The sequence below is a fragment of the Hypanus sabinus genome, chromosome 22 (assembly GCF_030144855.1).
Source record: "Hypanus sabinus isolate sHypSab1 chromosome 22, sHypSab1.hap1, whole genome shotgun sequence".
NCBI lineage: Eukaryota > Metazoa > Chordata > Chondrichthyes > Myliobatiformes > Dasyatidae > Hypanus > Hypanus sabinus.
Window position 1 is genome coordinate 10,303,872 of NC_082727.1, and position 22,918 is coordinate 10,326,789.

The following is a 22,918-nucleotide window of genomic DNA, read 5'->3' on the forward strand; positions in this document are numbered from 1 at the left end:
AGATGTTGTAGTGTGTGAGGGAAGAGAAGTGGGTGCAGTTACAAGGGAGAAGATGCTCAAAAAGCTGAAAGACCGAAGGGTACATAAGTCATCCAGACCAGATGAACTGCAGCCTAGGGTTCTGAAAGAGGTAGCGGTAGAATTTGTGGTGGCATTAGAAATGATCTTTCAAAAAGCATTGGACTCTGGCATGGTGCCAGAGGACTGGAGAATTGCAAATGTCACTCCACACTTTAAGAAAGGAGGGAGGCAGCAGAAAGGAAATTATAGATCAGTTAGCCTGACCTCAGTGGTTGGGAAGACGTTGGGAGTCAATTGTTAAGGTTGAGATGATGGAGTACTTGGTGTCACAGGACAAGATAGGACAAAGTCAGCATGTTTCCTTACAGGAATATCCTGCCCGACAAACCTGTTGGCATTCTTTGAGGAGATTACAAGTAGAATAGATAAAAGGGATGCAGCAGCTGTTGTATATTTGGACTTTCAGAAGGCCTTTGACAAGGTGCCGCACATGAGGCTGCTGATCAGGTTAAGAGCCAGGAAAGTTACTGGCTGGTTAGAGCATTGGCTGATTGGAAGAAGGCAGTGAGTGGGAATAAAAGGATCCTTGTCTGGTGTTCCTCAGGGGTCAATGTTCAGATCACTTCTTTTTATGCTGTATACAAATGATTTAGTTGGTGAAATAGATGGCTTTGTTGCCAAGTTTGCAGATGATATGAAGATTAGTGGAGGGGCAGGTAGTGTTGAGGAAACAGGATGCAGAAGGACTTAGATTAGGAGAATGGGCAAGAAAGTGGCAAATGAAATATAATGTTGGAAAGTGCATGGTCGTGCACTTTGGCAGTAGAAATAAATGTGCGGTCTATTTTCTAAATGGGGAGAAAATCCAAAAAATATGAGAAGCAAAGGAACTTAGGAGTCCTTGTGCAGAACACCCTAAATATTAACTAACAAGTTGAGGTAGTGAGGAAGACAAATGCAATGTTAGGGTTGATTTTGAGAGGTCCAGAATACAAGTGCAGGTATATGATGCTGAGGCTTTATAAGGCGCTGGTGAGGCCTCACCTTGAGTATTGTGAGCAGTTTTGGGCTCCTCATTTTAGAAGAGATGTGCTGGCATTGGAGAGGGTCCAGAGGAGGTTCACAAGGATGATTCCAGGAATGAAAAGGTTATCATATAAGGAATGTGTGATGGCTCTGGGTCTGTATTCACTGGATTTTAGAAAGATGACGGGGGATCTCATTGAAACCTATTGAATGTTGAAAGGCCTAGACAGAGTATACGTGAAAAGGATATTTCCCATGGTCGGAGAGTCTTGGACAAGAGGGCACAGCCTCAGGATAGAAGGGCACCCTTTTAAAACAGATGCAGAGAAATTTCTTCAGCCAGAGGATGGTGAATTTGTGGAATTTGCTGCCACATGAAGCTGTGGAGGTCAGGTTGTTGGGTGTATTTAAGGCAGAGATTGACAGGTTCTTGATTGGGCATGGCATCAAAAGTTACAGGGAGAAGGCCGGAAAATGGGGTTGAAGAGGAGAAATGAAGGAATTGCCATGATTGAACAGCGGAGCTGATTTGATGGGCCAAATGACCTAATTCTGCTCCTATGTCTTATGGTCTTATGAACTAGTGCGCCGGGGAATTTGAGGCAGCAAAGAAGGCATCAAGGCCAGTATAAGGGAGGTGAGGAAAGGAGTGTGTCGGTCACAGATTGAGGGGAAGGAACCGAGTGTACTAGGATAGCCCAGTGGAGAGCATCAGTGTGGTGCAAGAGAAAAGGACAGAGGACCAACATGGTTGGCAGGAGGGCAGAGAAGGCTAAATGGACAGTATGAGGGGAGGGGCAAAGGGGCCAGATGGGCATTGTGAGGGGCAGTGCAAGGGAGAGGGGCTTAGTGTGAGGGGGAGGTGCTCAGTGCAAGGGTTAGGTACAAAGCATGAAGGGTCAGGGCTGAGGGCAACATGGGTTGGAGGGATTGAGAGTGAGGGGGTGGATCTGAGTTCAAGGAGGTGGGGCTGAGGGAGATGGCAGGATTTTTGGAAGGCAGCATGAGAGGATAAGGTAGGCTGAGGGCCAGGGGCAGTGTAATGGGGTGGGGTCAATAAGAGGGGCCAGCTGAGAGCAAGGGGCAGCATAATAGAGTGGGATCAGTGAGAGGGGGCTGGGCTGAGGGCAAGGGGCAGTGTAATGGGGTGGGGTCAGTGAGAGGGGCCGGCTGAGGGCAAGGGGCAGTGTAATGGGGTGGGGTCAGTGAGAGGGGCCGGCTGAGGGCAAGGGGCAGTGTAATGGGATGGGGTCAGTGAGAGGGGCCGGCTGAGGGCAAGGGGCAGTGTAATGGGGTGGGGTCAGTGAGAGGGGCCGGCTGAGGGCAAGGGGCAGTGTAATGGGGTGGGGTCAGTGAGAGGGGCCGGCTGAGGGCAAGGGGCAGTGTAATGGGGTGGGGTCAGTGAGAGGGGCCGGCTGAGGGCAAGGGGCAATGTAATGGGGTGGGGTCAGTGAGAGGGGCCGGCTGAGGGCAAGGGGCAGTGTAATGGGGTGGGGTCAGTGAGAGGGGCCGGCTGAGGGCAAGGGGCAGTGTAATGGGGTGGGGTCAGTGAGAGGGGCCGGCTGAGGGCAAGGGGCAGTGTAATGGGGTGGGGTCAGTGAGAGGGGGCTGGGCTGAGGGCAAGGGGCAATGTAATGGGGTGGGGTCAGTGAGTGGGGGCAGGGCTAACGCAACGGCCTGTGAACGCGGTTTGCGCGGGCACGAGCTGGGGCGGCAGCGCGCTTGTGGCCGGGCTCCGCGGGCTGGGGGAGGGCTCACGGGCAGGAGGCGGAGGTCTGGACGCCTCTTTCGATCGTATATAATCCAGAGCCGAGCCGGACGGAAAGGAAGGCCCCTGGCTGCAGGCCTGCGGGTTAGACAGCCGCCCAGACCGACGCGGCCACTTGGTGGAAGTTCGCAGCCCAGCCGATCCGATGGAGGAACTGAGGCCTAGCGCCCCGGGCATTGCTGCCCTGCTGCCCCCTGGATTGCACGCTATCTACCAAGAATGTAGGCGCTTGTACTCGGATCAGCCGAATCCACTGCAAGTTACCGCAATCGTCAAGTATTGGTAGGTCGCCTTGATATCAACATTGTCGGCTTGAGCCCTTTTCCCGAGGCCCCACAGCCGAAAAGAATGTTACCAAGTAGCAGGCTTGATTTAAATAGACTTTTAAAATATTAAACCTAACTATAAAAAAATTAATTCCCTCGATTCATTTCATTATACTAAATTATTTGCCAAGTTTAGCCCTGCTCTTTATAGAAGTTATTACAACCTTTAGGGTCTGGTTCTCAAATTTTTGTTTAAGTATAAAATAAATGAAAGTTACTGTACGGTTTAAAGTCTTGGGGGGGAAGCTTCATTATGGTGTTTTAAAGTAATTGATGAACATGTTCAAATTTCTGTGTACAATACGAGAACTGACGTGCATTTTGCTCAGAACTCTTCATGGTCTTTCATTTATTCCATCGTGATCCTTAAACTCACTGTCTCAACAAAACTTCTCTGCTTTTCTAGCGATTTTAAAAGAAACAAAACGGTGTTGCTGATGAATGGATAGTGATTTCCACCCCCCATTGTTTGTCTTATTTTAGAATTATATTGCTGGTTAAAATAGCTCAAATAAAATTGATTTCCAATATTTCTGTGTTATTTGGTATATAGAATTTCGTGTGAAATATGTGGTGTATTAATGTTAAGCGATTTTGATTAAAATTATGGATTTTTATGTAATTGTATGTGTGGATTTGTTTCACAGATACTGAATTTGTGTTTCCACAAGGTGTGGCAGACACTCTGCATTTTTAAATTGTGGATTAGGATGCATTCTTCAGTCAATTCATTAGTTAAATTAGAAAGTTTATCTTTATGCTAATATTGCAACTGTGCCAAAGTTATTTTGTGGTTTATGTTACAGGAAACAAAATTTGCTTAAGTTGATGAAAAGTTCTTATTTTGTGTTTTGTTTAAACTGGAACCCTGGCTGAAGGGCTGGGGCATATTCACTGTACAGATCTGTAAAGCCACCTCATTCTGACAAATCTGATCACCTGAGACAATCAAAATTCAATTCCTTATAATTAGTCTATAACATTGTTTTATCTCGTTTTGCATTTTAACAAAAGTTTGTGAAATTTTATAATATGTAGCAGTAAAAATAGGAGACTGTAACCTAGTAACAGTTTTGCCTCTCGTTCAGTCAGATTTTCCTCTTACTGCTAGTGTCTGCTTTGTCTTTATCATAATGCTCTGTTTCTTTTTCCCTTTTCTCAACGCCTAGAATGAGCACCTAGGTGCCAGACTTCTACCTTGCAGGTAGGGTAGTATGGATGAAAACATTTGCCTCATTTGAGAAGACAGTTGGATAAATTTAAAGGGAGTTTTCTCTTTTTGCTGGGTGTGTTAAGGTTGATCAAGTGAGTGTGTGTACTCTTCCTGCATTAGGCTACATTGTCAATGATAGTTCCAGCTGCTGGTTTCTGCCATGAGTAAAATAATATACAGGCTTTTAGCCAAAGGGAATGTGAAATATGTTGCCATATACAATATGCAGAACCTCATTCGGTCAGTTCTAAAATGCAGGAGAGCATGGGGAATGAGCTGCGGGATGATCTGTTTCAGAATCTGTTGTAGTTTAAGAGCATTGCCTACTGAAATCGGGATGTGAAGCGTTGATGCATACTGATTGTTTTCTTCGCCGCCTTTGCTGTGTCAGCATTGTAGGGGACGGTGAAAGATACTTGAACATTGCAAGTGAAGCTGGTAACAACCTCACTTGCTCTGAGGATGACTAACTGCAACGCAAGTTTACACAAGTAAATACAGTGACGATCTGGTGCTGACTGCTAAAGTACCATTTCGTCTTTTAGTCAAGTAATTGAAGAGTACTGATGAGTAGCTGGAATAGGGAGTTCATGTAAGCATTAAATATGCTATCAATGCAATAAAAAGCCAAGAAATCTGAGAGGACAAACACACAAATGTCTGAATGAAGCCAAGCAATTTAAGTGGGTCATTTAAAAAAATATGCTCAAGGCAGCGGGTTTTATTTCTGAGAATGTGTCCAAGAGCAATGAAGTATTATTATAAACATAATGTAAACACAGTTGGGATACTGCATTGTCGAGCACCTCAGCCTTGTCAGTAAAAAGCATAATTTCCTGATGGCCAACCATTTTAATTCCCGTTCTGACATGTCGGACCGTGGCTGCCTTTTTTGCAATGATGATGCCATTCTCAAGGTGGAATTACAACGCTTCATTCCATCTGGGTAGCCTCCAACCTGATTGCATGAATATTGATTTCTCCTGGTTTTTTAAAAAAAAACCCACCCCCACTCTCCCTTTTACCTCTTCTCACCTGCCTGTCACCTGGTGTTCCCCCCCCCCCTTCCCTTTCTCCCATGGTCGACTCTTCTCTCCTATGGATTCTGTCTTCTCCAGCCTTTTATCTTTCCCACCCACCTGGCTTCACCGATCACAGTTCAGCTGGCCTCCTTCACCTTTGCTCTCACCTTTTTACTCTGGTGTCTTTCCCTTTCTTTCCAGTCCTGAAGGGTTTTGGCCCAAAATGTCAACTGTTCATTCATTTCCATTGATGCTGCCTGACCTGTTGAGTTCTTGGGCATTTTTTTTTGTGTTACTCCGTTTAGCCAGTGTTGTTTAGTCACGGGGATAGGGAAAGTGACTGTCAGAGGCCTGTGCACTTGGGGATCACTTCCTCCCTTGATGGTGAGGGAGAGCTTGCAGATGATTCTCGAGTCGGGGAACTCAAAATTAAAAGCAATGCTGCAGGCTGACGGTGACATAGAAGCAGTGAGTGTTTGTTTCTCCTCTCGCTGTGGATGGAGTGATACTTGTCTCTCTGTTAGTGAGAGAACATGAGGGATCTTGAACTGTTGGAATGTACAGTTAGTTTTTATGTATTGTGGTCTCTTTGAGGGCTTTGCTGTTGCTGGCATGGTGGGTGATGGGAATGTTGATGCTTTCTGCTGGAATGAGGGGGGAGAGGGAGGTTGATGCTGCTTAGGGGGAGGAGGCTTAAGTTTTTCCGTCATTCTGGGGTTTTTATGTTTCGAGGAAGTTGTGGAGAGTAAGAATTTCAGGATGTATATTGTATACATTCTTTGATATTAAATGGAACAATTGAACTGTTGTTCCATATTTAAAATTAAAAGTGAAGCCAGATCTGAGTGGTAATATCTGTCAGAATAGAATTGAATAGTTTGGGCATTTTTTTTTCCATCCCGGAAAAAGCCATGCTGTGATCTGAGTTAACAAAGTGCTTTGACGGAACAGATGTGGAGCTATTTCTGTTTGTAGATTTGATGGAAGTTGGGCGCTATGAATACAAGGCTGCTTCAGTAAAGCTCTTGGGAGCTCATGAGAAACTTCCTTTACCCAGACGTAAGCTGACAATGGAACGTGTTCGCAGAAGCGGCAGACAAGCAGAATCAGAATTAATATCACTGGCATCTGTCATGAAAGTTGTCACTTTGCAGCAGCGATACCTAATAATAATAAGAGCTGTAAATTATAGTATATAAATAGAGTTGTGCAAAAAGGAAGCAAAAAATATTGAAGTAGTGTTTATTGTGTATTCAGAAATCTGATGGGTGAGGCATTTGAAGAAAAGCAGATAGACTGGGGAGAAGTGACTGGGGTTAGTTAGAAGGAAGCTCGTGTCAAACAAGTACCTGCATGCATTATTTGTGTGGCCAGTTAGCCTACCGGACAGTGTTCTCTTTCAGATGTTTCCATAAAGGTAAAGGAGAATTTCAAGTGAGACAAAAGGAAAAATAACAGCCAATCAAAATTGAGCACTTTATGTTTAAAGATGGTTTCTATATCTAATTTGATCTCCCTTGATGACTGACTAGTATACAGTTCTAAAATTAATAAGGAATATAGCTTTTAGCTTGGTCTCATCTTCTGAAGCAAAGATGGAACTATTAAATTTCATTGCTTGGTCATAACTTGTGCTGTATTTGCTGTTTTGTAAGTTCTGTACACGAGCCCTTTTTAACTTAAAGGTGAAGCAAATGGAGGACGTACAGGAGCCTGAAGGCTCACACACAATGTTTCAGGAAGAGCTTCTCCTCTGCCAGCAGATTTCTGAATAGACAATGAACCCGCTCAGTGAACCCGCTCAGTATTTTTTTTACACCATTTGTTGCACAAATTTAATTCTTGTATACTTATTGAAATCTGTAGTTTTATTATTCATTGCTGCTGTCAGAAAACAATAAATTTCATGACATGGCAATATTAAATCTAATTCTGATTTACATCAGTGGATCAAAGCACAAGGTTATGTTTGCTTCATGGCTTCAGGCTGTTTGAATTTTTTTCGAAGAACCTTTTTTTTCTGATTAAGAAGGCACTACTGAATGCATGCCACATTGCACTGGTGGTTTAAAAAGTTAGATCCAACTAAACACATCACTAAAAATACCATTTTTGAGGTAAATTGTGTTTAAGTTATCGCCGCAAACAGTGAAGAGGTGAACCGAGGTGCAGTGTTACAGAATTGTTGTAGATGGAGTTCTGATGACTGGCCCGGGTGTGAGGTTGGCTCGGTCTGGGCACAGAGTTGATTTGAAGAGCTTGTGCTGGGTGGCAAAATCTAGGCCCGGAGCGAGTCATAGGCAGTGTGGTCTAAGCTCTGAGTTGTGCTTTTATTTTCCCCTCTCTCTTGTGCATTGAGTGTTGGTCTTTTTTCACTTTTTTTCTTTAATTGTGTTCTTCCAGTTTTTTTTGCTTTGTGGTTACCTGTGAGCAAGCAAATTTCAAGGTTGTATAATTTATAATGGATAATGTTCTTTGAATCTTTAAGGTCATCAGTTAGGACTGCATTTTAACACCAGACTTTTTTTAAATTGCCCTACTGGTCTTTTATCCTCTGGAAAGGGTCTAGACAAGGTTCACAAGAATGATCCTGGGAATGAAAGGGTTAACATATGACAAGCATTTGGACTCTGGGAGATTAGAAACATGGGGGCTGGGTGGGGGGGAAAGAAATCTCATTGAAACCTGTAAAATATTGAAAGGCTAGATTGAATAGATCTTGAGAGGATGTTAACTATAGTATGGGTGTCTTGGACCAAAGGACACAGTCACAGAATAGGACATTCTTTTAGAACAGATGAGGAATTTCTTTAGCCAGAGGGTGATGAATCTGTGGAATTCATTGCCACAGATGGGTGTGGAGGCAAAGACTACACAGGCCAAATAGCCTAGTTTTGCTGCTTTTTCTTGTCTTATTATAACTTGGGGAAAATTGAGAAACCAGTTTGCTGCTGTGCCAAAGGTACTTGTGCAGATTTTGGAATATTGACAAATGTATCTGCACTTGCAAATTATATTTTCAAAATTTTTTTGTAATTTATAAGAAATAATTTGTATCTATTTGTCTTTTGTAGAAAGAAATCAATGAGAACCAGGACTAAGCCTCTCAGACTTTCACCAGATCGTCATTCACTTTTCTGTCCTAAATCCATATCCCTTAATACCCAAAAATGTTCTAAGACTAATGAAAGCCAATTAGTCATATTTAAATTGAAACATTTATTAGTTTTAAGTACAGAGCAGTCATTATTTCACTGTGTCCATCAATAGATTGATTCAAAATGCTAACTCTCTGGAATCTGTCACTTTAGCCTCATTGCAAAGCAATGATATATGGGATTATTTTTGAGTTGTCTATTTGGAATTTAATATCAAAATATAATGTACGTGGACTTAATTGGTAACTTTTTTAAGTATCTGATTTTCATTACACAGTGATGGAAAGGATTGATTTATTTTTCTCATGTGGTTAAATCCACTAGGTGACTCTTGATTCAGTGCCAAGCATGTGGTACACGGACAGTATTTGCATTCTGTTCATTAGCTGATGTGATTAAAGCTGTGCAAACCATTAGACTGAAAAAAGATTCAGTTTCAAAGTTCAAGCTTTCCTCTTAATGTTCAGCATCTGCAGTCCCCTAAAACAAATATGTCCAATGAGCTTGCGATAGGGCTGGCAGTCTCCCACAACTATTTGGGCGAAATGTGGCTGACTTTTGTGCCTACCCCAGAATTAAATTGAGAACTCACTAGCAGATTACAGTATTTGTATTCTAGAGTACTCAAGCTGAATTCAAGAGATTTAAATTTTCTGCGTTTTGGTGTGAAAGAGATGGTGCTTAGTGAGGTTGCTATGTGAAGTCACAGAGCAAGACAGCATGGAAACAGGTCTTTCAGCCCAACTGGTCCACGCCAACCATGGTGCCTATCTGTTTAGTCCCAATTTCCTTCATTCAGCTTGTATCCCTCCAAGCCCTGACCCTACATGTACTTATCTAAGTGATATTTAATGGATACTATTGTACCCGCCTTACATTGGGCAGCTTGTTCCATATACTCACTATTTTCCATGTGAAAAGTTGCTCCTCGACTTCCTTTAAAATATTTCCTTCTCATCATAAGTATATATACCCTGATGAAAAGACTGCTACCATCTACCTTTTCTATTCTCATAATTTTATAAACCTTTGAAAGATCACCCCTCATTCTCCTGTGGACCAACGAATAAAACCCTAGCTGGGCGAACCTCTTCATATAAATTAGGCCCTCCAGTCCTGGCAGCATCCTTGTAAATCTTTTCTGCACTCTTTCCTGTGAAACCAAATCTTTCTAGTGACAAACACTGTACACAGTACTCCAATTGTGACTTACAATGATTTGTACAACTGCACCATAATGTCCCAACTATTCTCTGCCCCAAATGAAGGCCAGTAAGGTAAATTCCTTTCACCACCTTGACACCTCTTTCAACAACCATACACCTGTATTCCAAGGTTCCCTTTGTTCTGTTACTCTCCCCATGCTCCAGCATTCGTTGTCATTGTGATCAATGTAATGGCAAAACATGAAAATAGGGATAACTTCAGAGTTTTTAAATTTTTTTTTCATGAACAAGTTGGTTTACATGTTCTTTTCAGGATTTGGTTTAGTTATTTCAGTTAAGATGGGGGTGTGGTTGGATATAGCAATGTCTCTGGGTCAAAGAAAGATGTGGTTGTTCCTTCGTTTTACGATCGCAAGGCCCTGCTGATGATCAAGTACTGCAGGAGTACCCCACTAGTGAGTTACTTGGTAGCAGTGGAGCTGGACCTGTGGTGCACTGTTTTGCAGCCCGCTGAGCCAGCCAGGGACGAAGGTGAAGATGTCAGGAGGCAGTGTGCAGTGCAACCAATGGTGGAAATGATTGGCTTGGATATTTTTTATTGTGATTGTGTGACCCTGTTAGACATTGGTATTGTAGAATGTGAGTCCAATTCACTCGTTCAGTGGTGATACTGACGGTGGGGGAGCTGCGTGGCCTTGGATATGGAGCTTTTTGTGAGACTTACATTAAAAAGAAAGTGAAAACAAGGCTCGGAAGAATTTAAGTGTGCCTGTATATCACCAGCATTTGACCCTAATGTGCACGTTATTTTAGAGGAGAAGCAGTTCCTGTTAAAAGATCTGCAGGCTACTCTGTGGAAGGCAGTGGCAGGCTATTGAAATGTCAAAATCAGGTGAATGTGACCAATGAGACACTGTCTGCATTTGAGTTTTATGCTGTTATATGAAGATTCAGTATCAGAGTTCTGAGCAAATTTATTGCTGTTTGGAATGTACTCTCATGGAATATCGGAAATGATGCAGGAAAGGGCAGCTTGGCACACAAAGTTTATGCCACTCGGCTCTAAACTGAGGAATGTTCCCCATTCCCCCAACACGACAGTGTTTCCCTATTAAACGCTTATCCAATAATTTTATTAATGGCATCTGTGTTATTCTGCTTCCACTAATTCTACTAGTGGTGAATGATAGATCAGTTACTGATTTTTTTTTAGTTCAAGACTCTCTTTGATCAAAATTTTACATACTGTGCCTGCCATTTATGTATTTACTAATAATGGTGGTTGCTTCCTTGTATTTGCTGCAACTAGTCATGGTATTCTCAGAGCTTCCTTGTTCTCAGTTGAAATTCTTTTTCCTAGACTCATTGTAGTGCATCTTTTCTGTATTTTCTCTGGGACTTTTACATCCTTTCTAAAATATTGCATGACCAATTGAACATGGTATTCCATATGTGACCTATTTGGTATTTTGCACTAGATTCAACACAGCTTACTCTTGTCAGTTTGGATAGAGGTTTCAGAGCTGAAATGTTAACTGTTTTCTTTCCAAAGATTCTGACCTACTCAGTTTTTACAGTATTTTCTGTTTTGCTTCAGATTTCCAGCATCTGCAGGTTTTATTTTTTCATTGCCTCTTTCCCACTTCTTAAATTTTAGATACCTTTTATTTATCTGATCTTGTCTATGCATAATCCTATCAGTCTCTTTCCCTCATTGGATCTCTAACTATTTTCTCTCCTGTGCCCATCTACTCCATTTTTGATTCTCCTGTCACTCATTGCAGTCAGTTAACAAATTAATCAGTGTGACTTTGGGAAATGGGAGTAAACTGGTTCATTTGGGGGATCCCTTATGGTCGGAGGGAGGATATGTATAATCCAGCTTGTTTAACTGCTGCACCACTCTTCCACCCCTTAAACCTAGAAACCTGTATATAAGGCAGCTTCAGCATCTGTAAGTTTACTATTTGCATCTTCAAGTTCTCATTTTGCTGGGGGATTTAAAAACATTTAATCGAATATTCCTAAACTAATGTCTGTCATCCCTTAAATTCTTGTCCGGGCTTCTGTTTAGGTAGTTGCCATTTTGAAGTACATTTTAAATCTGAGCAGGATCTTGTTAAAAGTACAAAAGTGGGTCCAAAAGTACAGAAGTGGTTAGTTTTATATGTACATAAACCCTTGTTTTTGGAGCAGGAGTGGCTCAAAAAGAAGGGTGCTCTCATATAGATGGAAAATTTCTTATTTAGTTTCTGGTGCTGTGATGGCTTTCTTTTAGGTGGTCTTAAGAATTTGAGATGAGCTGTTCTAAAAGTATTTTTGAGTTGATTTTCTTTTCCTTTGCCATTACTTATGATTTCAGAGCATTGTTTCCAAATCTTCAGCAACTAATCCATTGTGGAATGATTTGCATTAATGATTTCTTTTATTGTCAGAGAAACTCCTTTTTCATTATTTTTCCTGAATAGACCTAATTTCACCATAAACAATTTCCCAGATGCCTTTCAAGCAAATTATCAATTCATCATTTAAATTAGAAAATTTGAAGTTCTACCAGTTTTTCATAGAAAAAATAATGTGTCTCTCCTTCCCTTTTCTGAAGGTTGGGAGGACCAGACCCGCTTGACTACATCAGCATGTACAGAAATCCAGGCTGCCCAATACAGGATGTTCCCGAGCATTGGCATTATGTCAGCTTTGGTTTGAGTGACTTGTATGGAGACAATAGAGTACATGAGTAAGTACCACACAAAAAAGAATTGAGGAAAATTCAAGTTAATGACCAAAAATTTGCTCATTGTGGATATGTTCAAACTCTTGTGTCTTTGTGGAGTTTTGCTATGGAAACATGGCATTCTGGGTAAAATTTTTTGAAAGCCAATGTTATTAGTATTTTAACAAGAAACACATCTATTGCTAGTAAAATGTGTTTCTGACTCAAACCACTTTGATGCTGGTGCTGCACATGTAACTATGAAATATGCCAATAATGCATGATTACTAAAGTAGAAAGATTTTAAATGTAATTGTATGTTGCTGATTATAAAGATGAATTTAATATAACATGAAGGTTGGTTTGTTTGACTGATAGAGTAGTCACCACTGAGCATGAGAAAATGAAATTCTAGAGGTTCTCGAAAGCAAACGGCTTGTTTTTTGGCCTTGATGTACAGATCGAGATCAGGGTAAGAGGAAAAGTTATCATTTCTGGTCAGAAGAACTGATGAAAAAGATTATCAACCTACATTCAGTTTTTGCTGTTTGGTCTGATAAGCAATATATGTTTAAAGATACATTTTCAAAGAGTGGTTTGGTTAACCAGTTAATGGTGTATTGTGATGTACAGATGACAATTTATTTCCTAAAAATAGAAAAATACAGGATAAGTTGTTAAGATCCCTAGTGCCAATAGGTCGTGATCACTTGCTGTTGACTGCCTTGATGTTGGGATTGTCACAGGGCTGACGCGCAGATGTTTTCAAGTGAGCACCTTCCATCCTTCATCGATTAGCCCCACTACATCTCCTGAGGGCTCAATAATGACTTCTGGTATCCCAGAGTTGCTCCCCATTCTGTCTTCCCATTCTCTTGATGCTATCTGGGAGCCCAGAAGAGGTCTTTTTGCCTGATCCAAAGCCAGTGACTGCTTCTTTCTGCCGCCTTTGTGGCTCTGAAGGTTTGCCGTAGAATCTGACTATAGATCCCTAGCTCCTTCAACAATTTGATGGTGGATGTGGCTATAAATCCCCTACAACACACTTCCAAAGGACGAACTTTAGTTTTCCAACCCTTTCACTGAGCTTCAGATGCTCGACCTGCATAGCGTAGTCTCTTGCATTCATATGGTTCAGCCACTGAATCCTCCCTTGGGACTCTTGAGTTCCTCAATGTAGACGATCTGCAGTGAATTGGGTCATGGAACCAAGTCTGGCCTAAGGTTGGTGGTAGCAATTTCTGGTGGAAAGATGAGTTGTTTATTGACATCCACCAGCATCTTCCAGTCACGGGCCATGTTCATCTGACCTGTTTCTGGCTAGGGAGGGAGATTCGTTGGTATTTTCTCCTCCTCCTGGAGGAATGATGCTCGTGTCAGAGTGGTTGTCATTCTAGAGGGCAAGGAGTTGGTTGCTGTCCTCTTGGTCTCAATAGCCGCTGCCAGACTCTTCAAGACCTGGTTGTGATGCCATGTGTATCTGCCTGTGAAGGGCTGGTTTCCCAGTTTCCTGGGATATGCTTGACAGTTGCTGGAATTGGGGCACAGGGCACAAGTTGGGCCCACAACAAACCACTGTTGGAGGTTTTTTGTGATGGAAGCACATCATATGTAGCTCTGATGAGTAAGTGAAGTCTGTTTGCTTCCATCTCCCATATGTCTTTCCAGCTGAATTTCCTCCTCAATGCTTTTCCATTGCCCCACTTAGCCAGGGAGATGGCCTTTGCACTTCTGTCTGACTCTTCTTGTCACTGCAATTCCTCGACAACCATCTTCCTTTGCTTTGGCATTGTGGCCTTGTGCCAGGTGGGTCCACTTGCTGGCAGGCCAAAGCCACCCCTGTCCTGTTGGACTTGCCCCACAGTATCTCTATCCCTAAGCATTGCTGTTGCTTGTTGCACTGCATCAGCTGGAGTCAATTTCCACCCATTTGATAAGATCCATGCAGCAATACTGATGATCTTGTCACAAGAGTCTTTGAATGTCATCTGTAGACACATCTTAGAACACTTGAATTCCTCTAAAGCCAGTGAAAGGTAGTTCAAGGACTCTACCATTGAGATTGATGTTACTGATGCACCTTGGGACACTGAGCCTCTTATTTATGAATAATGTAATGGTTTGCTTGAGCTTCTTCATGGTTGTTAGTAGGACCTCATAATGTGTGGCCACATTGCCCTGGGTAGGAGACAAAACTGAGCACCAGAGCTTCAGTTTTCCAGGCAGCATGGTCTTGTCAATGTTATCCAGGCCGTTGGCAATGTGTTGCTTTAGTTGCTGCACCTGCTCTTTGTCCATGAGACTACCATCTACCTGTGCTTTGACAGAATGTTCAGACACTGTTGGAACTGAGTTATCACCGATGAAGATCTTTGTCTTTCAGCATTCCCTTAACTATGGAGATGCTTCATGGCTTGCTGGGTTTGATTTTTCATTCTGGCCCACTTGATGTTCTCCTGCAGCTTTCCAAGTAGCGGCTGGGTGAATGCTGTAGTAATGGTTGTTATATCGTCCGCGTACAGCCTAATGGGGTAAAACGAAGTTCAGCTCTTGTTCTTTCACTGCCTACTACCCATCTTGAAGCCCTGGTAATGACCTCATTGCCATTGTGAAGGCCAGGGGTGATATAGTGCAACCTGCCCTAATACGTACTTCCAGTCTCTGCTATGGTTTGGTAAAATCTGCTATTGTGAAGCATAATTGCAGGTCATCAAAGTACAATTTCCCCAGTGTTGTGATCAGCTCTGGTATCTGGAAGTAGTCAAATGCTTCCCAGAGGTACGTGGGGAATTGAGCCAAATGAATTGGTGAGGTCCAGGAAGATCTCTCAGATTTCTTTTGTCCTTCCTAGCAGCTTGGATCTGGTGTCACTTCATGTTTGTATGTTCCAGACTCCCAGAGAACCCTGGAATTCCAGCTTTCTGTATAGATGTATCAATGTACTTATTTCTCTCCAGGTAGCTGGAGAATGTCCCCTGGACATTCTGAAGGCAGATTGGTTGAAACTGACTGAGGTTTTGTTTTGTTATTTTTTTTCATCCTTTACTTTTGGAATCCGGACACTGCCATGCTTTGGATATTATTCGCCTCTGCCACACAACCCTCATGAGCCTCCAGAGAAACCACAAGACATCCGGTGCATTCTTAAAACTTTATGGTATTAGGTCCGGGAGCAGATGACGTTCCTGCCTGTCGGACTGCCTTCCCCACTTCTCTCCATTTTGGAGGGTCAAAATCCAGGTTTGGGCAGGGGGGTGGGGGGGGGAGATGTTGGATGGAATGGTCATATGTTCCTGCATTTTCAAGTTGGTGTGAATCTTTTCCAGGTGCTCCTCCAGTTCTCCAGTTCCTGCTTTGATGTTTTCAAAGTTCTACTTTTTTTTAATCTGGTGTGAAGAGACCTTTAATGAACTTGAAAGGGTCTTTGCAGAACTGTATTCTTGTTTTTTTTTCTTGCGCAGCCTCCTTGGTATTCTGCATTGGACAATGTTGTAGCAGTAAAGCTTAAGCATATATTGTAATGTGTTTATTTTACGTACATTATTGTAATATTTGACTTGTATTTTTGCAACTGATCAATCTGTTTATCCTATTTAATATTTTTCTAGTAACTGATTTAATCAAGACTAACTGCAGGATTGGTTCCTTGAATCTGAATTAGAAATCAGGAAATTATTCACAATTGGTCTGAGGAATTTTTTATTTTATAACTCTTGAAGCAAGAATTGTTTTATTTTCTGCGTCTTAATTGATCAACTTTAAGTTTCCTTTTGAATTTGGTCAGAAATGGTTGTGGATCAAAGTACCCGAATGTGCACTTTGCCTGCAAAATAGGAGATTAGATTTTAAAGAAGTTTTACGTAGGTATCAGGACCAGAAGGCCCATAGGGCTCTTGAACAAAAGGGTAATTTGCCCCATCATTGAAGTGTTCCCACAACCAATGTACTCACTTTCAAGGATGCTTCATCACATGTTCTCAATATTTATTGCTATTTATTTATATTTACATGTGCACAGTTTGTTGCCTTTTGCACTCTGTGCGGTCTTTTATTGATTCTGTTGTAGTTCTATTGATTTGTTAAGTATGAATCTGGGTGACACATATTTACTCTGGTAATAAGTTGACATTGAAGGTCTGTGTTCTAGGCAGAGTTTGGCCATCTTTGATCTTCATTCTTTGGAGTGCAGGAGAATGAGAAGTAACTTCATAGAAGTTTATAAAAATCATTAGATGTATGGATAAGGTGAACAGCCAGTCTTTCCCCAGGTTGGGGAGTCCAAAGCTAGAGTGTACACATAAGAGGAGGGCAGAGACTTAAGAGATGAGAGGCAACTTTTACACAGGGTAGTGAATTCCTGGATTGAGCTGCTGAGGAAGTGTTCAAGGTAAGACCACGTGCAGCATTTCTGAAGTGCTTGGATAGGTTCAAAGTAAATTTATGATCAAGGTATGACCATATGTCTTGCCATATACCACCCTGAGATTCACTTTATGTAAGTGTTTATTGACACAGTGTGGAATACATCCTTCTGACCCTTGGAGCCGTGCTGCCCAGCGAACCCCCAGTTAATCCTAGCCTAATCATGGGGCAGTTTACAATGACCAGTTAATCTAGACTGGTACCACTTTGGACTGTGGGAGGAAACCCAAGCGGTCACGGGCAGAATGTACAAGTTCCTTACAGGCATCAGCAGGAATTGAAGCCGGGTGGGGTGGCCTGCTAGTAAGTCCTCAATAGAATTTTCTTGCAAGCGTTCATAGTAGACAAAAGCAATTAAATAAATGAAAAACTACACAAGCAAAAGCTGACAAACAATGGGCAAAAGACCAAGCCTTTCAGAGCAGAATGATGTTTATAAAACTGTTATTTAAGACTTTAGACTAATTCTATTGTACAATATTTATCTAATCTACTTTTGGAATGATCTGGACCTGAAATTAGTGAGAATAACACAATCATAAAATATGCTGCACATGTATGGCTGCATACTTGAAATTATTATTGGAATTGGTTCATCATTGTCTCATGTTCTGAGATACAGTGAAAAGCTTGCAGATTGATCATACAGATCAAATCATTACACAGTACCTTGAGTTAGTACAAGGTTTAGGAATAGCAATGCAGATTGAAGTGTATGAGAGTGCAGTAGAGGTGTGCATTAAGCTGTGAAGGTCATAATGTAGATTGATGCCAAGAGTCCATCTTATTGTACCAGGGAACCATTCAATAGTATTGTGACAATGAGGTAGAAGCTGTCTTTGAGCCTGGTGTTACGTGCTTTCAGGCTTTTGTATCTACTGCCCAATGAGAGAGGAGAGCAACGAGGACATCTGTGGTGGGTCAGATCTGTATTACTGAAGGAGTGAGAAGTACAGGAAGTTTAGGAACAGGAGGCTAGGAACAAAGCTCTCAGCCCTCATGACCTCAGTGCCATTGATGTAACCAGAGAGGGTACACCACCCTCCCCCCAAAGTATTGAACAGTCCTTTTGTTTTGCTGACATTGAGGGAAGACCTGTTGTCATAACACTATGTAACCAAGCTCACTAATCTCCTTGTACTCTGATGCATTGTTATTTGAGATGTGGCACGCTACAGTGGTACACGTGGCTGGAGTTAGAGCAGAGTCAGGCCATGTGGTCTTGACAGTACAGGGAGTGGAAGAGGGAGCTGGGGCACAGTCTTGTGCGAAGCAAGTGTTGCTGTCTATCCTATCCTGTCCAGAAAGTCAAGGATCCCTTTGCTGAGGGAGGTGTTAACCCAGAGCTTGGAGATCTGTTTGTTTGGAATTGTAGTATTAAAGGTGGTGCTCTAGTCAGTTAACAGTAGGTGTCTTTCCTGTCCATGAGCTCCAGAGATAAGTGTAGGACTGGGGTGAATTTGTCCACCATTGACCTGTTTAGGCAATAGGTGAATTGTCGTATGTGGAGGTTGATTGGGAGGCTGGAGTTGATGCATGCTGTGACCAGCTGCTCAAAGCACTTCATGATGATGGTTTTAAGAGCATCTGGGTGGTAGTCATGAAGGCATGTTACTAGGATGACAGTGGTGGTCCTAAAGCAGATTAAAGAAGAGAGAAGTTGAAAATGTCTCCAAATATCCCTGCCAGCTGATTTACACAGGACAAATGCTTCACTCTGCGGAAGGTTGATCCTCTGGCCACAACAGTGACTTGGAGGCTGTCAGGTTGGGTGATGATATAGCAATCTTCTTCTGATGCACGGAATGTGTTCACCTTATTGGGAAAGTATGTGCTGCTTCATTTTGTAGCCTGTCATAACCTGTAAGCCTTGCCAAAACTGGCGCTGCTCTGGGACACAATTATGGATGGATTTTTATTTTATTTTACTTTAGTGATGCAGCATGGAGTAGACCTCTCTGCTCCTTTGAGCCACACCACCCCGAACCTCATTAACCCTAGCCTAATCACACTACAATTTACAATGACCAATTAACCTACAGAGTATGTCTTTGGGACTATGGAAGGAAACTAGAGGACCAAGAAAACACCAGTTGATCTAGCTCACTCTTGTATGCCCAATCTTAACAGTAGCTGAGATTGTCAACAGGCATTGTTGGTGAATGTATAGATGGCATTTGAGCTTTGCCTAGACGTGCAGTCGTGTGTAGCTAGAAGGGGAGCAGTGGGCTAAGCATGCACCCTGAGGTATGCTTGTAGATTGTTAGCGAGGAGATGTTGTTATTGATACACTGGCTATGGTCTCTGATAAGGAAGTAGAGGATCTAGTTGCAGAGGGAGGCACAAAACCTTGGGATTTAAAGCTTGGTGATGTTATTGATAAACAGCAGCCTGGTGTATGTTATGCTGTTGTCTAGGTGTTCCAAAGCTGAGTGGAGAGCCTGTGAAAATATCTGATGTAGACTTTCCTAATAGTGTAGAAAAAGCAGCAGTCTTATCCTCTCCACCATCACAACATCTAAAACTTAAGAACATCTGATTGAATCTGTGTCTAATGATTCTACAGTCAGCCCCCCTTATCTGCAGGGGATTGGTTCTGCGACCCACCCGCAGATACCAAAAAAAGCAGATGCTCAAGTCGGTGGACTTTAGGACCTGGCGGAGTTCTGGAGCTTATTTAACCTATCTCAGTGTGGTGGACTTTAGGACCCGTTGGAGTTCGGGACTTGCTGCCTGCAGTGTTTCTGTTCTGGAAAGCAGTCATGATTGAAAATAAAGTGGAAATAATAAAGCGATCGGAAAGAGGTGAAACTCCATCAGTCAGTGGAAAAGCATTAGGCTACAGTTGGGATAAAGTGAGAATATAGAGCATTTGAAGGCCCTGCCCTGATGAAAGCTACAATTATTACTAAGCATTGAAGTGGTTTAATTATTGAAATATGTAAGTTTAAGTGTTTTATATGCATAGAAAGGTAAAGTATATATGAAGACAAACGTTTGACTAACTGATGCTAAATAATACCAGATGTACTTGTTCCGACTTAGAGAACTTCTGTTTTTTTTATTCCTGATCTGCGGTAACCTATGCATATCCTCTCGTGTACTTTAAATCCTCTCCAGATTACTTATAATACCTAATACAATGTAAATAGTTGTTATACTGCATTGTTTAGGGAATAAGGACAAGAAAAATAAATTTGTACATGCTCAAACAACAAGTGCTGCAGAGAGAACTCCTGGGTTTTCCTGACCTGCAGTTGGTTGAATCTGCGTATGCGGAACCCACGGATAAGGAGGGCCAACTGTATTGTGCAAAGCACTTTAGAGAGCTGTTTATGACTTGTGTATCGGGACACAATATAGGGCTTATGTTCTGGGTCATGCTGCCTCCCTGCAGAACAATTCCATCTGTCCCATTCTCCATCTTTATTCTATAACTTGCAACTTGTTCTCTGCTCAGCAACAGCCTTTTTAACCTCTGGGACACTTATCTACACTATCAACAGTTTCTTAGGAAACCGGAGACCTGGCATATGGGCAATATACAAACTATACAGTTTACATCCAAAGTCTCAATCTTGGAGCAGAAACGCAGCAACGCTAACTACTGTCATTAAACCATTTGTTTTGCAAATATTCGTAGTTTGCTTAAACTTTTAAGCTCTCTGCTCATTGGAGCATGCATAGAAAGCAGTGCAGACCTTTGTGTCTCCACGTCTCTGCCGATCATGATGTAACCAATCCATGTCCTCTATTCCCTGCCTACTTAGATGCCTCCTTTAATATTGCTGTTATATCTGCTTCTACCATCTCTCCTGGCAGTTGTTCCAGATGTCTACTGCTGTCTGTTTAAAACAAAACACTTGCCTTGCACATTTCCTTTAAACTTTCCCTTTCTCACCTTTAATCTATGCCTCCAGTATATGACATTTCTACCCTGGCAAAAGATCACTAACTCTGCCATATGCCCCTCAGTTTGTTACTGCAGAGAAAACAATTCAAGTTTGTCCAACCTAGCTAATACACCCCAATCTAGGTATTATCCTGGTGAACCTCTGCCACCTTTCCAAAGCCACACTATCAATTACTAGCAATTATTCATTAACTTCTGATGTTTCTGCATTAACGGTGTTCCGATTAAGTTGACTAACTTGCTTGGACAATAAGGGAAAACTGAATAAGGAAATTCCTGCATGGTGCTTATGATTGTTCCAGACTTTGGGTATCAGAAATCATGCTATCTAATGACTTCTGAAGCATTGTAGTTATCCAGCATGTAAATGAAACGTCTGGTCAAGATGGTACTTGTGTGGAAAGCTCCTTCAGTCACCCTCTGCTGGATGCATCACAAAACCATATTTCACTTTTATGTTTGTTTTTAATCTTGAATGTGATTCTGGAACTGTTGGAGTCCAAGATTTGCAGTTCGGAGATCGTTTGGGTGTTTCAGGGCTCTGCAGTCTGAGATTCCAGGAGGCGGAGGCAGCTTGCGCAAAACTTGTGACGAGACTGCGGGAGGGGGTGTGAGCTAATGTTCAGCTCCATTTTGCTGATTAAAGCTTTCATTGTTACCCGATTTAAAGCTGTTGATAATTACATATCAATTAAATAAAAGCATGCTCACAGGGGATTGCATTGAGAGAAAACAATGCAAATGTGCAGACAACCAGACCAATACATAGTGCTGGGGTGGTGGTGTTTCATTGCTCTAAAATAAATAGATCCATACATTACACTTCCTCCCCTCCCCTTAGATTAATGCAATGTAAAACTGGATGTACAAAACATTTAAATTCCCCTTTCAGAAATCCATATTCCAAACAAAATGTGCTTTCACCATAATGATCCATAATTAACCACAGTTCTAAAGGTTCAGTCTTTTGTGTGGCGCTTGGTTTCTTTCAGTATAGCCTCTGGACCTGTGGAGTGGCATCAGGTTTGGCATGTCTTGTCAACGATAATGTTCTGTGTTTCTGGTGTCGCATTGCTGTCAGTGACATCATCACTGAGAGGCGAGTCTGGTGACTGTAATTTGTCCATCTTGTTGGATGCAGTCAGCTCTGGTGTGTTCTTCAGTTGAGCATCGACATGGTGTCTCCATGTCTGATCTCCAACACCCATTGCTGGAGAGGAATGTCCTCCTTATCCATTGCTTTAATGGAGTTAAAGGTTTGGATAAACCTTTCAGCTAACCCATTTGTTCCTGGGTGGTAAGGAGTTGACTTGAAATGCCACTTTTCTTCAAGAACGGTCGGAATTCTTCTGTTGTGTACAGTGGTCTATTGTCACTCTCAATTTGTTCTGGTAAGCCATTTCTGGCCATTATAGTCCTCAGAGCTGAGACAGTCTTTGACTTCATTGGTATAACCTCTGGCCACTTTGAATGAGCATCCACACAATCAGAACTATCAGAAATAGAGTCCATGAATGGTCCAGCAAAGTCGATATGTACACTTTGCCATGGTGAAGACAGCCACTCCCATGGGTGTAACAGTGCCTGTGGGGGTGCAGTTTAAACTTCTTGGCATCCTGAATAGCTTTTAGCCAAGTCTTTAGTCTGTTTATCTGTTCCCTTCTCAAACACCTTTTTGTTAGCATTGAGTAGCTGTGACGGCCTCTGGTTAGTGCTACCATTTGGGTTGCCATTGCCTGTTGATGCTACACTGGGAACTTTGATAGGCAGTCTAGATGGATTTTCTCAACCATTCACATTCGAAAAGTGCTGGCCCTCCACTTTTCAACATGTAAAGCTCTAACTGTTGTGCTTGTCTTCCATGTGTCAATTTGCTTTCAGTTTACCTTTGGGGAAACACTTTTTCACCTGTGTAGGTCTTTTGGTCTTGTCTAATGGTATCTTAGAAAACAGTCTTGTTGTCAGCCTCTGGAATTGAGGACAAAGCTCCATTTTCAGTTTTACACCAGACATATATTGTGATCCAGATGATTTTTGTGATCTGCTTCAGTTATACTATGCAGATCTAAGCATGACAGTTCACCTTTGTCAGACTGTGTTGCCTGATTCTATTTTACATTTGCTAACTATCTGCATTTGCTTAGTTTTGTGTTTGAGACTTTTCACATTC

General features: G+C 42.1%; 1 protein-coding gene across 1 annotated transcript in view; it reads left to right on the top strand.

The window, feature by feature from the left end:
* The first annotated feature begins 2,750 nt into the window (after positions 1–2,750).
* sufu (suppressor of fused homolog (Drosophila)) overlaps positions 2,751–22,918 on the top strand; it is a 94,210-nt gene continuing 74,042 nt past the window's right edge. The window contains exons 1-2 of the mRNA XM_059947044.1: positions 2,751–3,097; positions 12,303–12,437. Coding sequence (XP_059803027.1) covers positions 2,961–3,097; positions 12,303–12,437 — 272 coding nt within the window. The 5' untranslated portion in view covers positions 2,751–2,960. The remainder of the gene's footprint in view (positions 3,098–12,302; positions 12,438–22,918) is intronic.